Source organism: Equus asinus, chromosome 6 (assembly GCF_041296235.1).
Source record: "Equus asinus isolate D_3611 breed Donkey chromosome 6, EquAss-T2T_v2, whole genome shotgun sequence".
Taxonomy (NCBI): domain Eukaryota; kingdom Metazoa; phylum Chordata; class Mammalia; order Perissodactyla; family Equidae; genus Equus; species Equus asinus.
In genome coordinates, this window is record NC_091795.1 from 56,762,311 (window position 1) to 56,775,408 (window position 13,098).

A 13,098-nucleotide genomic window follows, 5' to 3' on the forward strand; every position below is an offset into this window, starting at 1 on the left:
GTGGTCAGTCCACAAAACTCCATTTCAACAATACAGGTCGGTACAGTCCTAAAAAAGGCTTTATGTAAAACTCAGAGTAGTTCAACATGGATTTAAGGCTTAACAAAACTCATGGTAAATCTGTCTTCACCTAGCTCAGCCTGTTTTGAAATTAATGGTGACAAAAAAAATTCCATTTTTGTTGTTGCTCTCTCTTCTTTGAGACTGATTAATTGAGTAAGAAGACAGAATATCAGGAAAACAACCAGCAAGCAAAAACCAGTGGTAGCCTTCGATTGGAAATGGCAAGGGCAGAGTGTTCAGAAAACCTTGTCCTCTCTTGCTCTGAGGTAAGGGTTCAGTCTGGCAGGAGCAAAGCAGAAAAGTGGCCATCTTACTAACAACCATTCCTCACTGCTGAGGCCCACAAAGGGAAGGGATAGGTAAAGCAAGCTTCGAAACTGGGTTATGACCTGTGGGCTCCACTTCACCACCAAAGTCCAGGCCTGATGATTTTATGCCAGAGACCCCACTCTCTGCAAATGTCAGAGATGCTGTGGGATAAACCTTCATCTCTCAAGACCTGTTCTAATCTGGCCCTGGGATCTGGGCCCAATGACAAAGTGACCAGCACAGGTTCTGTGCTCACCACTTTTACCTGCTCAACTGATGCGTAAGCCAAGGGTGGGTCTATATTTTTCTTGGGAAATTTAAAGCGAGACCTTTATAAAGGGTTCCAGGCCATAGTAATTTCAGAGTAAGATACTGGAAAGGAACGATCTTCTTTGTCATCAACCCAATCCCAATTAGCAACAGCTTCCTGGCTCAGTTTCAGAGCGTCCTCATCGCTCCATGAGTGGACATACCTGAGGCAAAGAAAGGGACACTTCCAGACATGGATCCTGCCCTAGCCAGGACCAGAGATGGGGATTTCTGCCCTCCAATGTTCTCCAGTACATCAGAATCAAGTGTCTTGATAACCCAAATGCCTACCTAAAACCGGCCCAAATTTAACTCAAATTTATTGAGCCAAAATGCAGGATGGGGTTAAGGTGGAATTCTCTGGATCATTAAACTAATGTTTGTTTGAATTTCACTCAGTAAAAATCAAATTTCCTCCTCTGTAAAGGGGGATGAACTGGCTCCAAGAATCTATTAATAAAGTAAACTTAGATACTCTAGTCCCTCAAACATTTATCTACTACCTTACTGCCAAGCTGGTGGTAAATGCTAGGGCTAAAATGCCGACTGAGACACAGCTCCAGATGGAGTGCAAATGTTTATGTTACCCAGGGTTTTGGATCACTGGTGCAGAAAGCCCAGCGCCGACTGAATGTTATCTGATGATACACACTGAGTTGTGGACATTAATTTACCCAGGCCTGGAAGCTCTAACCATCTCATTAGTTTTGGAATCTGAATATGCCAGGATCCTTTGGAGCAAGCCTCCAAGGAGGTGTCTCCTTCAGAAAGAGTCTCTAACTTGAGTCCCTGCTGCCTCTGCAGCCAACAGGAGAGAGTGGTTTGTGGTCCTTCCAGAAAGTTCCATGAACCAAACAAACCACAGGGCCAAACAGGCTGAAAATCTCCAGTTCAAACGAACAAGAACTTTTAGTTCACTCTATCTATGGTATCCTTATTTTTGGAATGAGAAGATTAATCAGACTGCCCAACCTATAATCAGGGTTGGCTGAGAGGAATGGATAATAAAAGAAGTCAAGGCACTTGAGGTTTTACAAAGTGGTATGTCATTGCCAAACAGTTTCTGACACTGACTGCCTGAGAGGTTGGAGACGCGGCCATCCTATGTTCTTCCCCATCCCTGCTCTCCTAGGTCTCTGGGTTACCGAACAAAAACTTTACTTCTAACAGCAAATAAAGAGAAGAGTGGGAAGTACGATATACAACTAAGAATTATACTTTGTTAGTTGCTTTTTTCTCTCTACTAATATTTTTGTTGCCCTGTTCAGGATAAAGAGCAATGGGCCTGACCTCATTTGTTATGTGGACATTATCAAAGACACAATCTTCTTTGTAGGACTTTCAAAGGTGAATTAACTTACTCCCTTCAGCCTAGAAGACTAGACCCTAATGGCACAAAAATAAATGTTCAAAATAATTTATATCCACATGACCTTTAATGATTTTTTTAAGCTACTTTCAAAACGACATTCCAAAAAAAAAAAAATCAATAAACAATCATACTAGGTTAAACATTAAGAGGGAAAAAAGGTTGAGAGGTGGGGGGGTGGGGTCTGGTTACAAAAATTACATTTAAAGGTGCATATCACAGTAACTCTAGCCTAGGCTCTCAAACAAGACTCACTTCAAAACACAAATTGACATAAAACAAATGACCAGCCCTCACCCTCCTGATGTGGGCCCAGTGCCCCCATTCTCACCCTACACAGCGCCCTCATGGCACCATCATGGTCTTGAGCAGGAACCTCCTTTATTTATATAGTTTGTCTAGCTTGACCCACAAACTCTCAAAGGAAATGAGGCAAGAAGACCTGCATGCTCCGGGAACAAAGAGCACGAACAAAACTAACTGCAGATGAGATGGAGCTTCACTATCTTTGAGAGGCTCCTGTTCTTGATGGGAGGCACAGAGACAGAGAAAACTGACTCCATTTTTACCCAGGCTCAAAGGAGCAATCCTGTCTGTGGCTAACAATAGGGCAGGGTACAACCTCAGCCCCTTGCCTGTGGTCAGAGGTGTGTGGGTCGGTCTGCCTACAGACCCACCACGGCTGTCAAGTTACAGGGTGGAGATCAAGTTAAAAATAAGACTTTCTGGCAGTCCTGCCAACCACCAGCATCATATTTTCCTGGTGATGTCACTACAGATGTGGGGTTCTATCCCTGGGCGTCAGCTTTTGGCTCAGCCCCACCACCACCTATGGAACTACATGTGCTCTGGTAGAACGCAGCGTCCATTTTCAAACCAAGACGAGACAAAACCTGTTGGGTCAGTTACAGTGACTGTTTTAAGCTTCCTTGTTTTCAGGTTCATAAACAAAACTCACATCAGAGGCAGCCGCGGTAGCTCTGGGAAACACAATGCGGATACGATTTTCACTGTAGGCTGACAACTCCCCGGCCCAAAAAGGCACGGCAAATTCATCAGAAGCTCCAAGTTTCCAAGGAGACAATAAACACCAGTTTCTCCCTCCATCCCCAAAATAAGTGTGCAGGAAAGCAAAAACGTCAGAGACCATTGAATTCAATTCTTGCCACCTTCAAACGGCAGCTCAGATTTTCCAGAGAATCAGTGAGACACAAAGTTAAAATTATTCCATGATCTCGTGGTATACACATTCATCTTGGAATCAGCACCCAGGCCTGGCCCTTCAATTTCCAGCACCGTGCCCTGTTTAATGGGGGACAGGGGCCAAGATCATTCTGACCAAAGACAGTAGTAACCTCGCAAATTACCAGAACGAGGCCACTTCATTAGACTTCAAGAACATCACTCAGACTCAGAATGTTACACTGGAGCTTTCCCCAACGTGCTCATCTCACTTATCAAGATTCTCCTTCTTGAAAATATCAACCATCAATTGCAGAATTCAACAGGAGACAAGTCCACACTTGATTTTTCTAAAATATTTTCCCACCTACAGTGCAAGACAATAACATTCCCACTTACCAGCCTCTCTCCGGAGAGGACCTCCAGCAGTTTGATGAGCATCCGTCCATCTCGAAGGTCAGTGTACAGGTCTGTGATGCGGCAGGACACTCGGGCGAGGTGGGAATTGACCCACTTGGTGAAGGTCTTCTTCTGCACGGCTTCGCGTTCATCTGCAGGCAGAGGAGAGCTTGCTTTACCACCAACCAGAGAAAGGGCCGTGGCGGGTGTGTGACAGCAGGGTCATGAGACCCCAGCCAAAGAAAGAAGAGCAAAATTAAACTCTGCTGAAACCTCTATTGAGCTGCCTTCAAGCATAGTCAACTCTTTGGGAATAGAGGAATCATACAATCCTTGAACATTTGAGCCCCTAAGGAGACCACCAGCAGAATACCCTTTGATGTCATTCATTTCATTTTATCCCACCTCTGCTGAGGAGGCAGCAGGATGCAATAGACCACAGCAGGCTCCTCTGCAGTCCTGCCCAATAGTATAATATTTGACTGGTGAAGTTTCTAGTATGTATGTTACAGCTGTTGTTCCTCCAAAGGGCAATTGTGAGGGAAACACACAGGATATGCTTGAGGTAGAAAGCATGAGGTAGAAAAGCGTGAGGTAGAAAAGCCCAAGAGACACCAAGAAATTGCTCCCCTCATGTACAAAGGGTCAGGCAATGCATGGTAAGATAAATTCACTTGTGACCTTGATCTGCAATGACCCTTACACCTCTTCAGTCATACACCCTATGAACAACAGAGAAAATGGCAGGCAACATGCATGGTAGAGTGCAAAGAGATCTGGCCGGGCATTAGGAGAGCAAGGCCTGGGCTCAAGGTGTCACCAAAAATGTGCTAGGATACTGGATTCACTGTCCCTTCTATAAGATGAGTGGGTAACTACTGTCCCCAAACTTCAACCATTTGTTGAAAAGGCAACTGTTAGTTTTTATAACCTAAAGGTGGTAGTTGCACATTCAAGTCAGTATTCAGTTTTTCAAACTTCAGTGATCAAGTTCTGCCCAACTCAAAGCATAAAACTCTATACACATCTGCCCAGAACTAGCCCTTCACATCCCATACAAATAAGCTTCCAATCTTCTTGCCTCTACAGAATATTCTAAAGGCAGGCTGCTGAAGACCTTCAACAGGGATTCATGGAATGTGCCCTGGACCACCCACCTGTACTCCCTGACTGTTCTCCACAGAGCTATCCTTCTGTCAGTTGCTCACCCTACTTCTAGTTCCATCAGCATGAATCTGTGCCAAAGGGACCCGAGACCTATTCCTTCCAGGGCAAGCCCAAACCCACCAAGACGTTTATGTATGAATCCACAAAAAAGAGAGCAGACTCCAACAACTTTTTATGTATTTCAACACCACTGGGTGACAACGTTGGGCCATACACCCAGTGCCTGGGTACTGGGCTCCCAGGCTGGCCAGAACTTCCTGAGAAGGTCTGTCTGGAAGACTTTGCTGAGGCTCCATCCACCCCACCAAAGGGAGAGAGTGAGGCAGAGACAACATGAGATGAGCCGCCTTTACCAGGTGAGGCAGCCGGGGCACCCACTGGGACACCCGCCAAAGCAGCTGGCCACCTGCTACAGTGGCAGCTCCTCCCAGTCCAGCCTGTCCCTACAGGAACAGTGCAGCCAGCAGGAAAAAAAAAAAAAAGGCCTTTCCCCAGGGACAAAAAAGCCAACCCAAAACAAAGGATCAGAAAGGGCAGGATTGGGAGAACAAGAAAAAGACAGTGAGGGGCACACTGCAGACTGAAAAAGGAGCTGCACCAGTAACACCATGATGGGTCACACAGAAAAGATCCCATGTATTATTAATCACACAATCATCCTGATGGATGGTAACTTCACAACAGCGACACAGGGAGCTTCTATTTTTCGGCCTAAGATTGGCTGTTCGAAAGAGCAGGTCCAGAGCAGAATACGCCGACACATTAAGCTTCTCCTAGGTACAGTTCACAGATGGCAAGTAACTCCTGGTTCAGATGTATTGAGGGTCAACTAATTATTTTAAATTATAATATCTTTTATGTGCTACATTAGAACTGGAAATGTCTTTAATAAAGCCTTTGATGGATGTCCTAGGCTGTCAGAAAGGGTTTAGGGCTCAAAGTCACTATTACACCCAGCCTATCAGGAGAACAAGATCAAAATGAAAACCTGCTTGGATTAAAGTATTTCTAAATAAACAAGCACAAAATGTGTTCCTCAGCCAACTGTCACTCCTTTGGGTGGATTCCACATTACAGAAATACCCCTGGCTTCTTTCAGGTTCTGAATTCCTTTACGAGGAGATTCCAAGGGTTTGCTTCAAAAGACAGTAAACGCACTCCCACGGCACCCTGTCCTGAAGAGTTATAGCTCGACCCCAACTCTCCTCCCCATGAAGAGGCAAACAGAGAGGTCATGGGTAGAGCAGAGAGAACTGATGGAAATAAAACAGGCTGAGGATCTGTGAGGATGGCTCTCCAGGGCTGCTGTGGTCCTCAGGAACTCCAGGAACAAGGGAAGGAAGTCAAAAAAATAAAAGGAAAGAAAGGAGAGCTTGCTTGCTTGCCCTCTCTCCTGCTCCCCCTCCTCTTCTCTCCTCACACAGCCCAAGAGCAGGCTTCAGGCAGCTTAAGTGTGCTAGAAAATTCAAGTAGGGTCTATGTTCCTCAGGCTCACACCACACTAGAAAAGGCATGGGAGAGTCTACCCAGGGACTGGACCAGAACCAACACCCTTATAACACACGAGGGGCAGGAAATGGGCTCAGGAGAGAGACACAAAGCCCGCCAGCATAGCCTGTCCTCGTACAATGGAGTGCTTGGAGAACAACAAACACTTCTGAGGCGGGAAGGAGGGGAAAGGGAGGGAAAAAAATTTACCCAGCGGCCAAGCTGAGGATGAGGCTGTGCGTCCTTGGGGACTCCGTCCTTTGTTCCACCCTTCCTAGGAAGGCACAATGACATCAGCCCTGCACTCCCAATCTGGCAAGGCCCAGGCTGATTAGGCCAGACTCCTGCCTGAGGAAGAGCAGGAGGCCCCTGGCACAGACAATGGAAGACAGTCCAGAGGCGTGTTTCCCAGCTCAAGCTGCTGTCACTGTGCCTGAGCTGTGTGAGGAGATGGTGGAAGCAGCAGAGGAAAGAGAGCCCACTTCTAGTTTTACAAGTATGAGGCAAATCCGGTGATGTGAAAAGGGAGCCTTTACAAACGCCATATTGTTTTGGTTATTTAGGCCAGTGGCTCTCAACTAGGTGCGATTTTGCTTCCCAGGGTACATTTGGCAATGTCTGGAGACAGTATTTTGTTGTTGGTGGTGGTGGTGAGGAAGACTGGCCCTGAGCTAACATCTGTTGCCAATATTCTTCTTTCTGCTTGAGGAAGATGGTCCCTGAGCTAACATCTGTGCCAACCCTCCTCTACCTTGTATGTGGGATGCCACTATAGCACAGCTTGACGAGAGGTGCGTAGGTCCACGCCCAGGATCTGAACCCACAAACCCTGGGCCACCGAAGCAGAGTGCACAAACTTAACCACTATGCCACTGGGCCAACCCCTGGAGACACTGCTGATTGTCACACCTGGGGTGTAGGTGTTACTGGCATCTAGTGGATAGAGGCCAGGATCCTACTAAACATCCTACAGGGCATAGGATGGCCCCCATAATAAAGAATTATCTAGCCCCAAATGTCAGTAATGCCCAGATTGAGAAACCTTGGTTTAGACATTCTGCACTCACACCAACTGAAGCTGGCATTCATAGTGTCTCAGACTCCACCCACAAAGAGTGACACCCAAGTTAGGGTGCTATTCATTCATTAATTCTCTGAGCACTCATCAATGGCTTTTTGATCCTGATGGTTTGCACGTTGGCTGAAGGCAGCAGAAATTCCCTGCCCTCAGGCCCACTCATTCCACATGGGCTTGCTGCTTCCTTGTTGTAAGGCAGAGGAGCAGAAGGAACAGCAGCAGCCTGGAGAACCACAGGGAGGGCTCGGTCTGGGTCCCTGTGACAGCCGCCACTTCTGTCCCCCAAGCCATTTCTGTTCACTTTTTACCTTTTCAGGGCCTATATTGCTATTAGTCAAGCCAAATCATGCCTGCAGTTCCTCCCAAGTTGACAGGGCTGAGCTTGATGCTGGGGGAGGTTCCCACCCAGCTTTGCCCAAAACTCAGTAGGTGGTGCCGCCACGGAACAGCACCTCCACAGCCCTGCTCCCTGTGAGCATCTCTCAGCTGAGTTTTCCCCCCCCCGACTCCCTACATTATATTTATTTAGAGGGACTCACCTAAAGGTTGCTCTAGCATTAAATGAAAGGAGGTAAAGAGCACATCAAAGTGCCCAGCTTGTTGTAACTGCTCATTAAATTAGTTCCTTCTCCCTTTCCCAGGCAAAGCTGTGCTCTCCTCAATTCAACCATTTTAGAAACTTACCAGAGATCACAGAATCATATCATCTCAGGGCAGAACAAGGCTTGAGAAGTCATCTGAACCAACCTTCTTTCAAAAGCAAAAAAATCCCTTCTACTGCACCTAGGCCAGCTATTTAAAAATCCCAGAATGGAGAGAAACTGTGTGTGTGTGTGTGGCAGGAGGTTGTTAATAGTTGTAGAGAAAGAAAATGGATTGTTTTCTCTTTTTATTAAAATAACAGCATTCACTGAGACTTACTGTGTGCCAAGTACTGATCTACATGCTTTACAGTCCTCATAACTACTCCATGAGGTAGGTTCTCGTAACTCTCCGGGCAGGCTGCCTCCAAAGCCCAGGTTCTCAATCACTATGCAATAATGCCTCTAGCACAACATTTAAAAAAAAAATTTTCAGTGATAGAAGATACAGAATCACCCATAATCTCACCATCCTAACCCAAGTCCTTACTTGGTGAAAGGGTCTGCTCCATTACTGGGCAATTCCCAATTGTTGGGATGGTGTCTCCATCAAGACTAGATCTGTCTCTTTGGCCCATCAAGGCTTGCTCCACCTTTGATCCCACAGAGAATAAGTCTCCTCACTCCGCCACGTAAAGGCCTTCAGGTTTAAATACTTCTCACCAACTCATCTTTGTAATGACTCACAACGTGGTGGGCAGAGTGGAACCCAAGATGGTACCTGAGGACACTAACACCTTTTGGTGGCCTAGATATCATCATGTACCTACCGATATGAGCTGGGACTTGAGGCAGTTGCAGCACTAGTGGTCCAGAGATTGGAAAAGTGGGGACTCAAGTGAAGACAGGGAAAAAAGAACCAGCATCCCTCCACGGGAGAGAATTTGATGAGACAGTCTGTGTGTCAATGCAGGGGTGGAAGTCAGGCAGGACTCCTAAAGCTGCTCTTAAAATAAGTTTCCCAGAACCACAAATTCTACCAAAATGTCCCTGCAATCCCGAGAACCTAGGAACCAGAAGTGGTTCCAAGTGTGAAGACCCAGCCAGCTAAGTCTTTAGCTCCTTGGGCTCAGAGATGAATTAGCCAACCGCCTGGTCAATGAGAACTACTAAGAAGCAGATAAGGAAACCCAACCTTGGGTGAGTGGCAACACCTACTTCAGCTTCTGATCCCTGGAAGGAGTGAATTATAAATGAAATTCTATTATGGTGCTCCTTCCTGAAAACAGAATTTTATAAGATGGTATGCCTGCAATACCACCACCGTGCATTTGAACAGCAATTTATACTTTCTTGAAGCTCACTAGATCCACACAGCAACTATGTCAGGAAGGTGGGACACAAGAGTGATCTCCAGCAAAGCCCAAGGCTCAGTGAGGTTAAGGGCTGCTCAATGTCACCAACCAGTAGCAGCAGGGTTGGCATGCACTGAGCATCCTTGCGTGTTGCTCTGTCTCTCCCACTGTTCAGTCAGGTTAAGAGGAATTAAGATGCATGGCTACATCTTCTCCTCTAAGTATCTAGATTCACAGTCTTTTGTTTTTGATAAATAACTTGAAATTTTTAGAAGACATCTCACAGAAAGGGTATGAGATATTTAGAACAGAGAAACATACTTGCCTAGTTTTAACCAAAGGGCTGTGAATTTCTTCTCCATCATCCCCTTCTAGAAGCACATAACAGACTTTCCTTTCTTTTTAGGGAATGACTATTATCAATATTGGGAGGATGTAAGGCTTGATTCTTATTTACTCTGGAGAATTTGCTGTAACTGGAAAAATGAACGCTGTTAATAATGAGTTAAGCTATAGGATAAGAAATACTTTGATGAACAGAAGGGCATTTTTTAATGGAAATGATTGTACGGCATCGTTCTGCAACACTACTTGCACATAGTGCTAAACAAAACCATATTCACCATATGCCACAGTTCTGGCTAGGGAAAGGGATGGGAGCCAGGGATGAAGGAAGGCCTGAAGGCATGGAACATCTCTGTATGGAAAATAAAAGAAATACAGAAACAGGAACTCACAAATGACCCCAATCATTAATTGCCCAAGATTGAATTTATACCTGGCTGAAGAGAGCAAATCTTTCTTCTACTTTTCAAATAGTCTGAACCTCCTGGTGTAACCCAAGAATATTTTCTATTAGGATCTTCTTCAGTTCTGCTAAGATAATGGCCTACCGTAAGTCAGAGCTGGCAATCATGTGCCATTTTTCTTTGTATAGACACATAGCTAAGTTACGTGTAGACTTGGGTTCACAGCAGGAAAGGAGGTGCAAGGATGGGAACTCAGAAGAAATCAAAAGGAAATGAGGAAGCATCATCACATGAACACTTCCCCAGGACTGGCTATTTAAATCAACAATACTGTATAACTAGTTGAATAAGGACTAATCTGAAGTTGAGTGTTAATAAGCTCCAATATTTAAAAAGTGCATAATGTATGCAGAACTCTTTGTCTAAGACAAGGTCTCTTGCCTTCAATGAACTAGAAGTCTAGTTGGAGAAACTAAATAGAAAGTTGAAAAATAACAAGATATTATAAAGAACGATTTCAACAATGTATTTTTGGGTGTTTGGAAGAAAAAGCTCACTACAGTTGGGACGGTTTCAGGTTCCACTCTCCAACAATTACTGAAATCTCCTGCCTTGTGCTTTCCCCACTCTCACCCACCTTAAACATCACTGCCACAGTCATCTTCCCCAAACAGTGGTTTTTCAAAGTTACACACTGTACCAAAACCTTCAGTGGCTCCCAGTCATCCATAAGACGGTCCAAATCTCTGAGCCTGGCATTCAAGGGTGCCGAGCAGCCCCTCCAAGGGCACCTGCTTCCTCTGGGATCTTCTCTGACACACCATCTTTGTGTTCCCACCCAATAGCTCTTCTTCGCCATGTTCTGAACTCTCACCTTGCACATTTCTTTTCCCACCATTGCTTACACCATTCTCCTAACCTGGAAAGTACTTTTTCTTCTCTTACCTTTCTTTTAAGACCCAGGCCAAGATTAGCTCTTCCAAGAGGCCTTCACTTGATAGGAGGTGCTCTTATCTTTTCATTATGTATCCCGCATGCTATCTCCTCAACTAGCCCAACTAGCCGCCTCCAAGGCAAGGACCCAATTCTACAAGTTTAGAGTCTTACAATATGGCTGGCAGAGTGAGTGCACAATAAACATTTGTTGAATGAATCAGCAAACCTCCAGCGCCCAACAAATAGGCTCTCGATAAATCCTGCTGCTGCTGGAGGTCCCACCAAAACGGAGGAAAAAAATTCTAGACAGTCCCTAAGTAGTTAAATGTTATCATCGTATGTCACTAAAAATCTTTCACAACTGAACTGCTTCTTGCGACTATTCCTCAAGATCTGATAAATGATAAATATGCAATTTTGTGGTCCTGTCTTTCAGATTAAAAGGGGTCCAAAGCTAACCTAAAAAGTTTGACAAAATTTTGCTTTTATTTTCCTTTATTTTGGGGCAGCTGCCACCACATACTTGTCCAATAAAACGAAGCTGCAAAATATATACAGGTATACTTATAACATTCCTTTAACAGGACCCAAACAGGCCAACAGTCACAAGACTTAATTTACACTAATTTTAACAATTTATCCATTAAATTCTTGAGTTGTTAAAAAAAAAAAAAGGAATCCTAATTCAAAACAAAAGAATACAGTAGGGTGGAGTCTCCATACGTTTTTAGCTTGAAAAAAATAAATAAATCATTTCCCACGAGCAACTTACAAAATACAGAGAGCAGGAAACCGGAAACAGGCAACCGGCTGTATTGATAAAGGAGAATCAAACTGTTATCTTGAGGCAGCAAAAGGAAGGAAACTAATCTTTTGACTGAAGGCCTCCCTGTGACGGATTAGTCTGGGGGCCTTTAATTTATGTTTGCTGATGTGTATATAAATAGAACTTGAGTTAAAATATTTTTCCTAACAGTTTAACCCACTTTACCGACAAAACACATGTACACATCTGTTCTAAAGGCATGTGTAGCAAATATGCAATTCTCTAATACTTAACAGTCTGATATGCAGACTATAAAACAACTATGAACTCTATGTAACCTTGCACCTACGATTTATGTCAGTGGAGCAGGCCCTGCTTGCAGCTTACAGAGGGTCCTTCTTCTGAGTAGCCCAGGCCCAATTTTGCCAACACAGAAACCAGGGCGCTGCAGAGGGACCCTCTCAGAGGAGACCTACAAAAACGAAGTGAGAAACCAGGCCAATTTCCAGGGGTCCTGCCTGCCTGTCATGGTTATCACTTCAAGGTAAGGCCCTTAAAGTCACAATCCACAAAAAGCCAAGACTGTGGAGGAGGCTGAGGTTATGATGGGGGTGAACTCTGAAAGCACATGGGCAGAGTAACACCGCTAAGTCTTCTAAGAAGAGACTAAGGTGAGAACTAGGGTGAATTAAATAGTGCAAAACACCAAAACCAGGAGGAAAAAGTAAGTGCCTTATAAAAAAATACAAAAAAAGACCTCATGAAGAAATCTTCAGAAATGGTTCACTAAACTTGCCTGAAAATGGGTGTCACACTTCAAAACTGCCCTCATATACACAGGAAGCCATATCATGAGCTTGCTCATCTGCTACTCTCCATCTCCATGGGACAGTCCAGCAGGAAAGAGCCTGAAACTGCAGCCAGGGAGAATCAGCAGGATGGAGGATAAAGTAAGCTCTACTCTGCTTCCATGCACTGGTGGATGCCCTGCTAGGATCTTCACTAACTTTACCTTGTTTACCACAAGCTGTTAGTTCTAAACAGATGAGGCACAGAGAGGGTTTGGTGATTTGCCTGAGGGCATATGGCTAGCAAAGGCACATCCAGGATTAGAATACTCACCTATCTGAGCCCTGAAGAATGCCAAACCTCCCATTCACACCACCATCCCACGCTGCCTGAGGAAAATAAGATATTACCTCCCCAAAACAACAGGAAAAACATCACAGCCATCCATCACAGGGCAGTTCCTCCATAAGTGAAAAGATCAATTTAAAATAGACATCAGCAAACTTCAGCCCGTAGCCTGTTTCTGTACAGCGTGGGAGCTAGAATGGTTTTTCATTT

At 44.8% G+C, this 13,098-nt stretch overlaps 1 protein-coding gene across 5 annotated transcripts in view; it reads right to left on the minus strand.

The window, feature by feature from the left end:
• SPTBN1 (spectrin beta, non-erythrocytic 1) overlaps positions 1-13,098 on the minus strand; it is a 187,056-nt gene that overhangs the window by 64,167 nt on the left and 109,791 nt on the right. For all 5 annotated transcript variants that reach the window (XR_011504031.1, XM_044772441.2, XM_044772443.2 and 2 more), the window contains one exon: positions 3,632-3,783. Coding sequence is in view for 4 of the 5 variants with exons in the window: in XM_044772441.2 (XP_044628376.1) it covers positions 3,632-3,783 (152 nt within the window). In the remaining variant the exon portion in view is untranslated. The remainder of the gene's footprint in view (positions 1-3,631; positions 3,784-13,098) is intronic.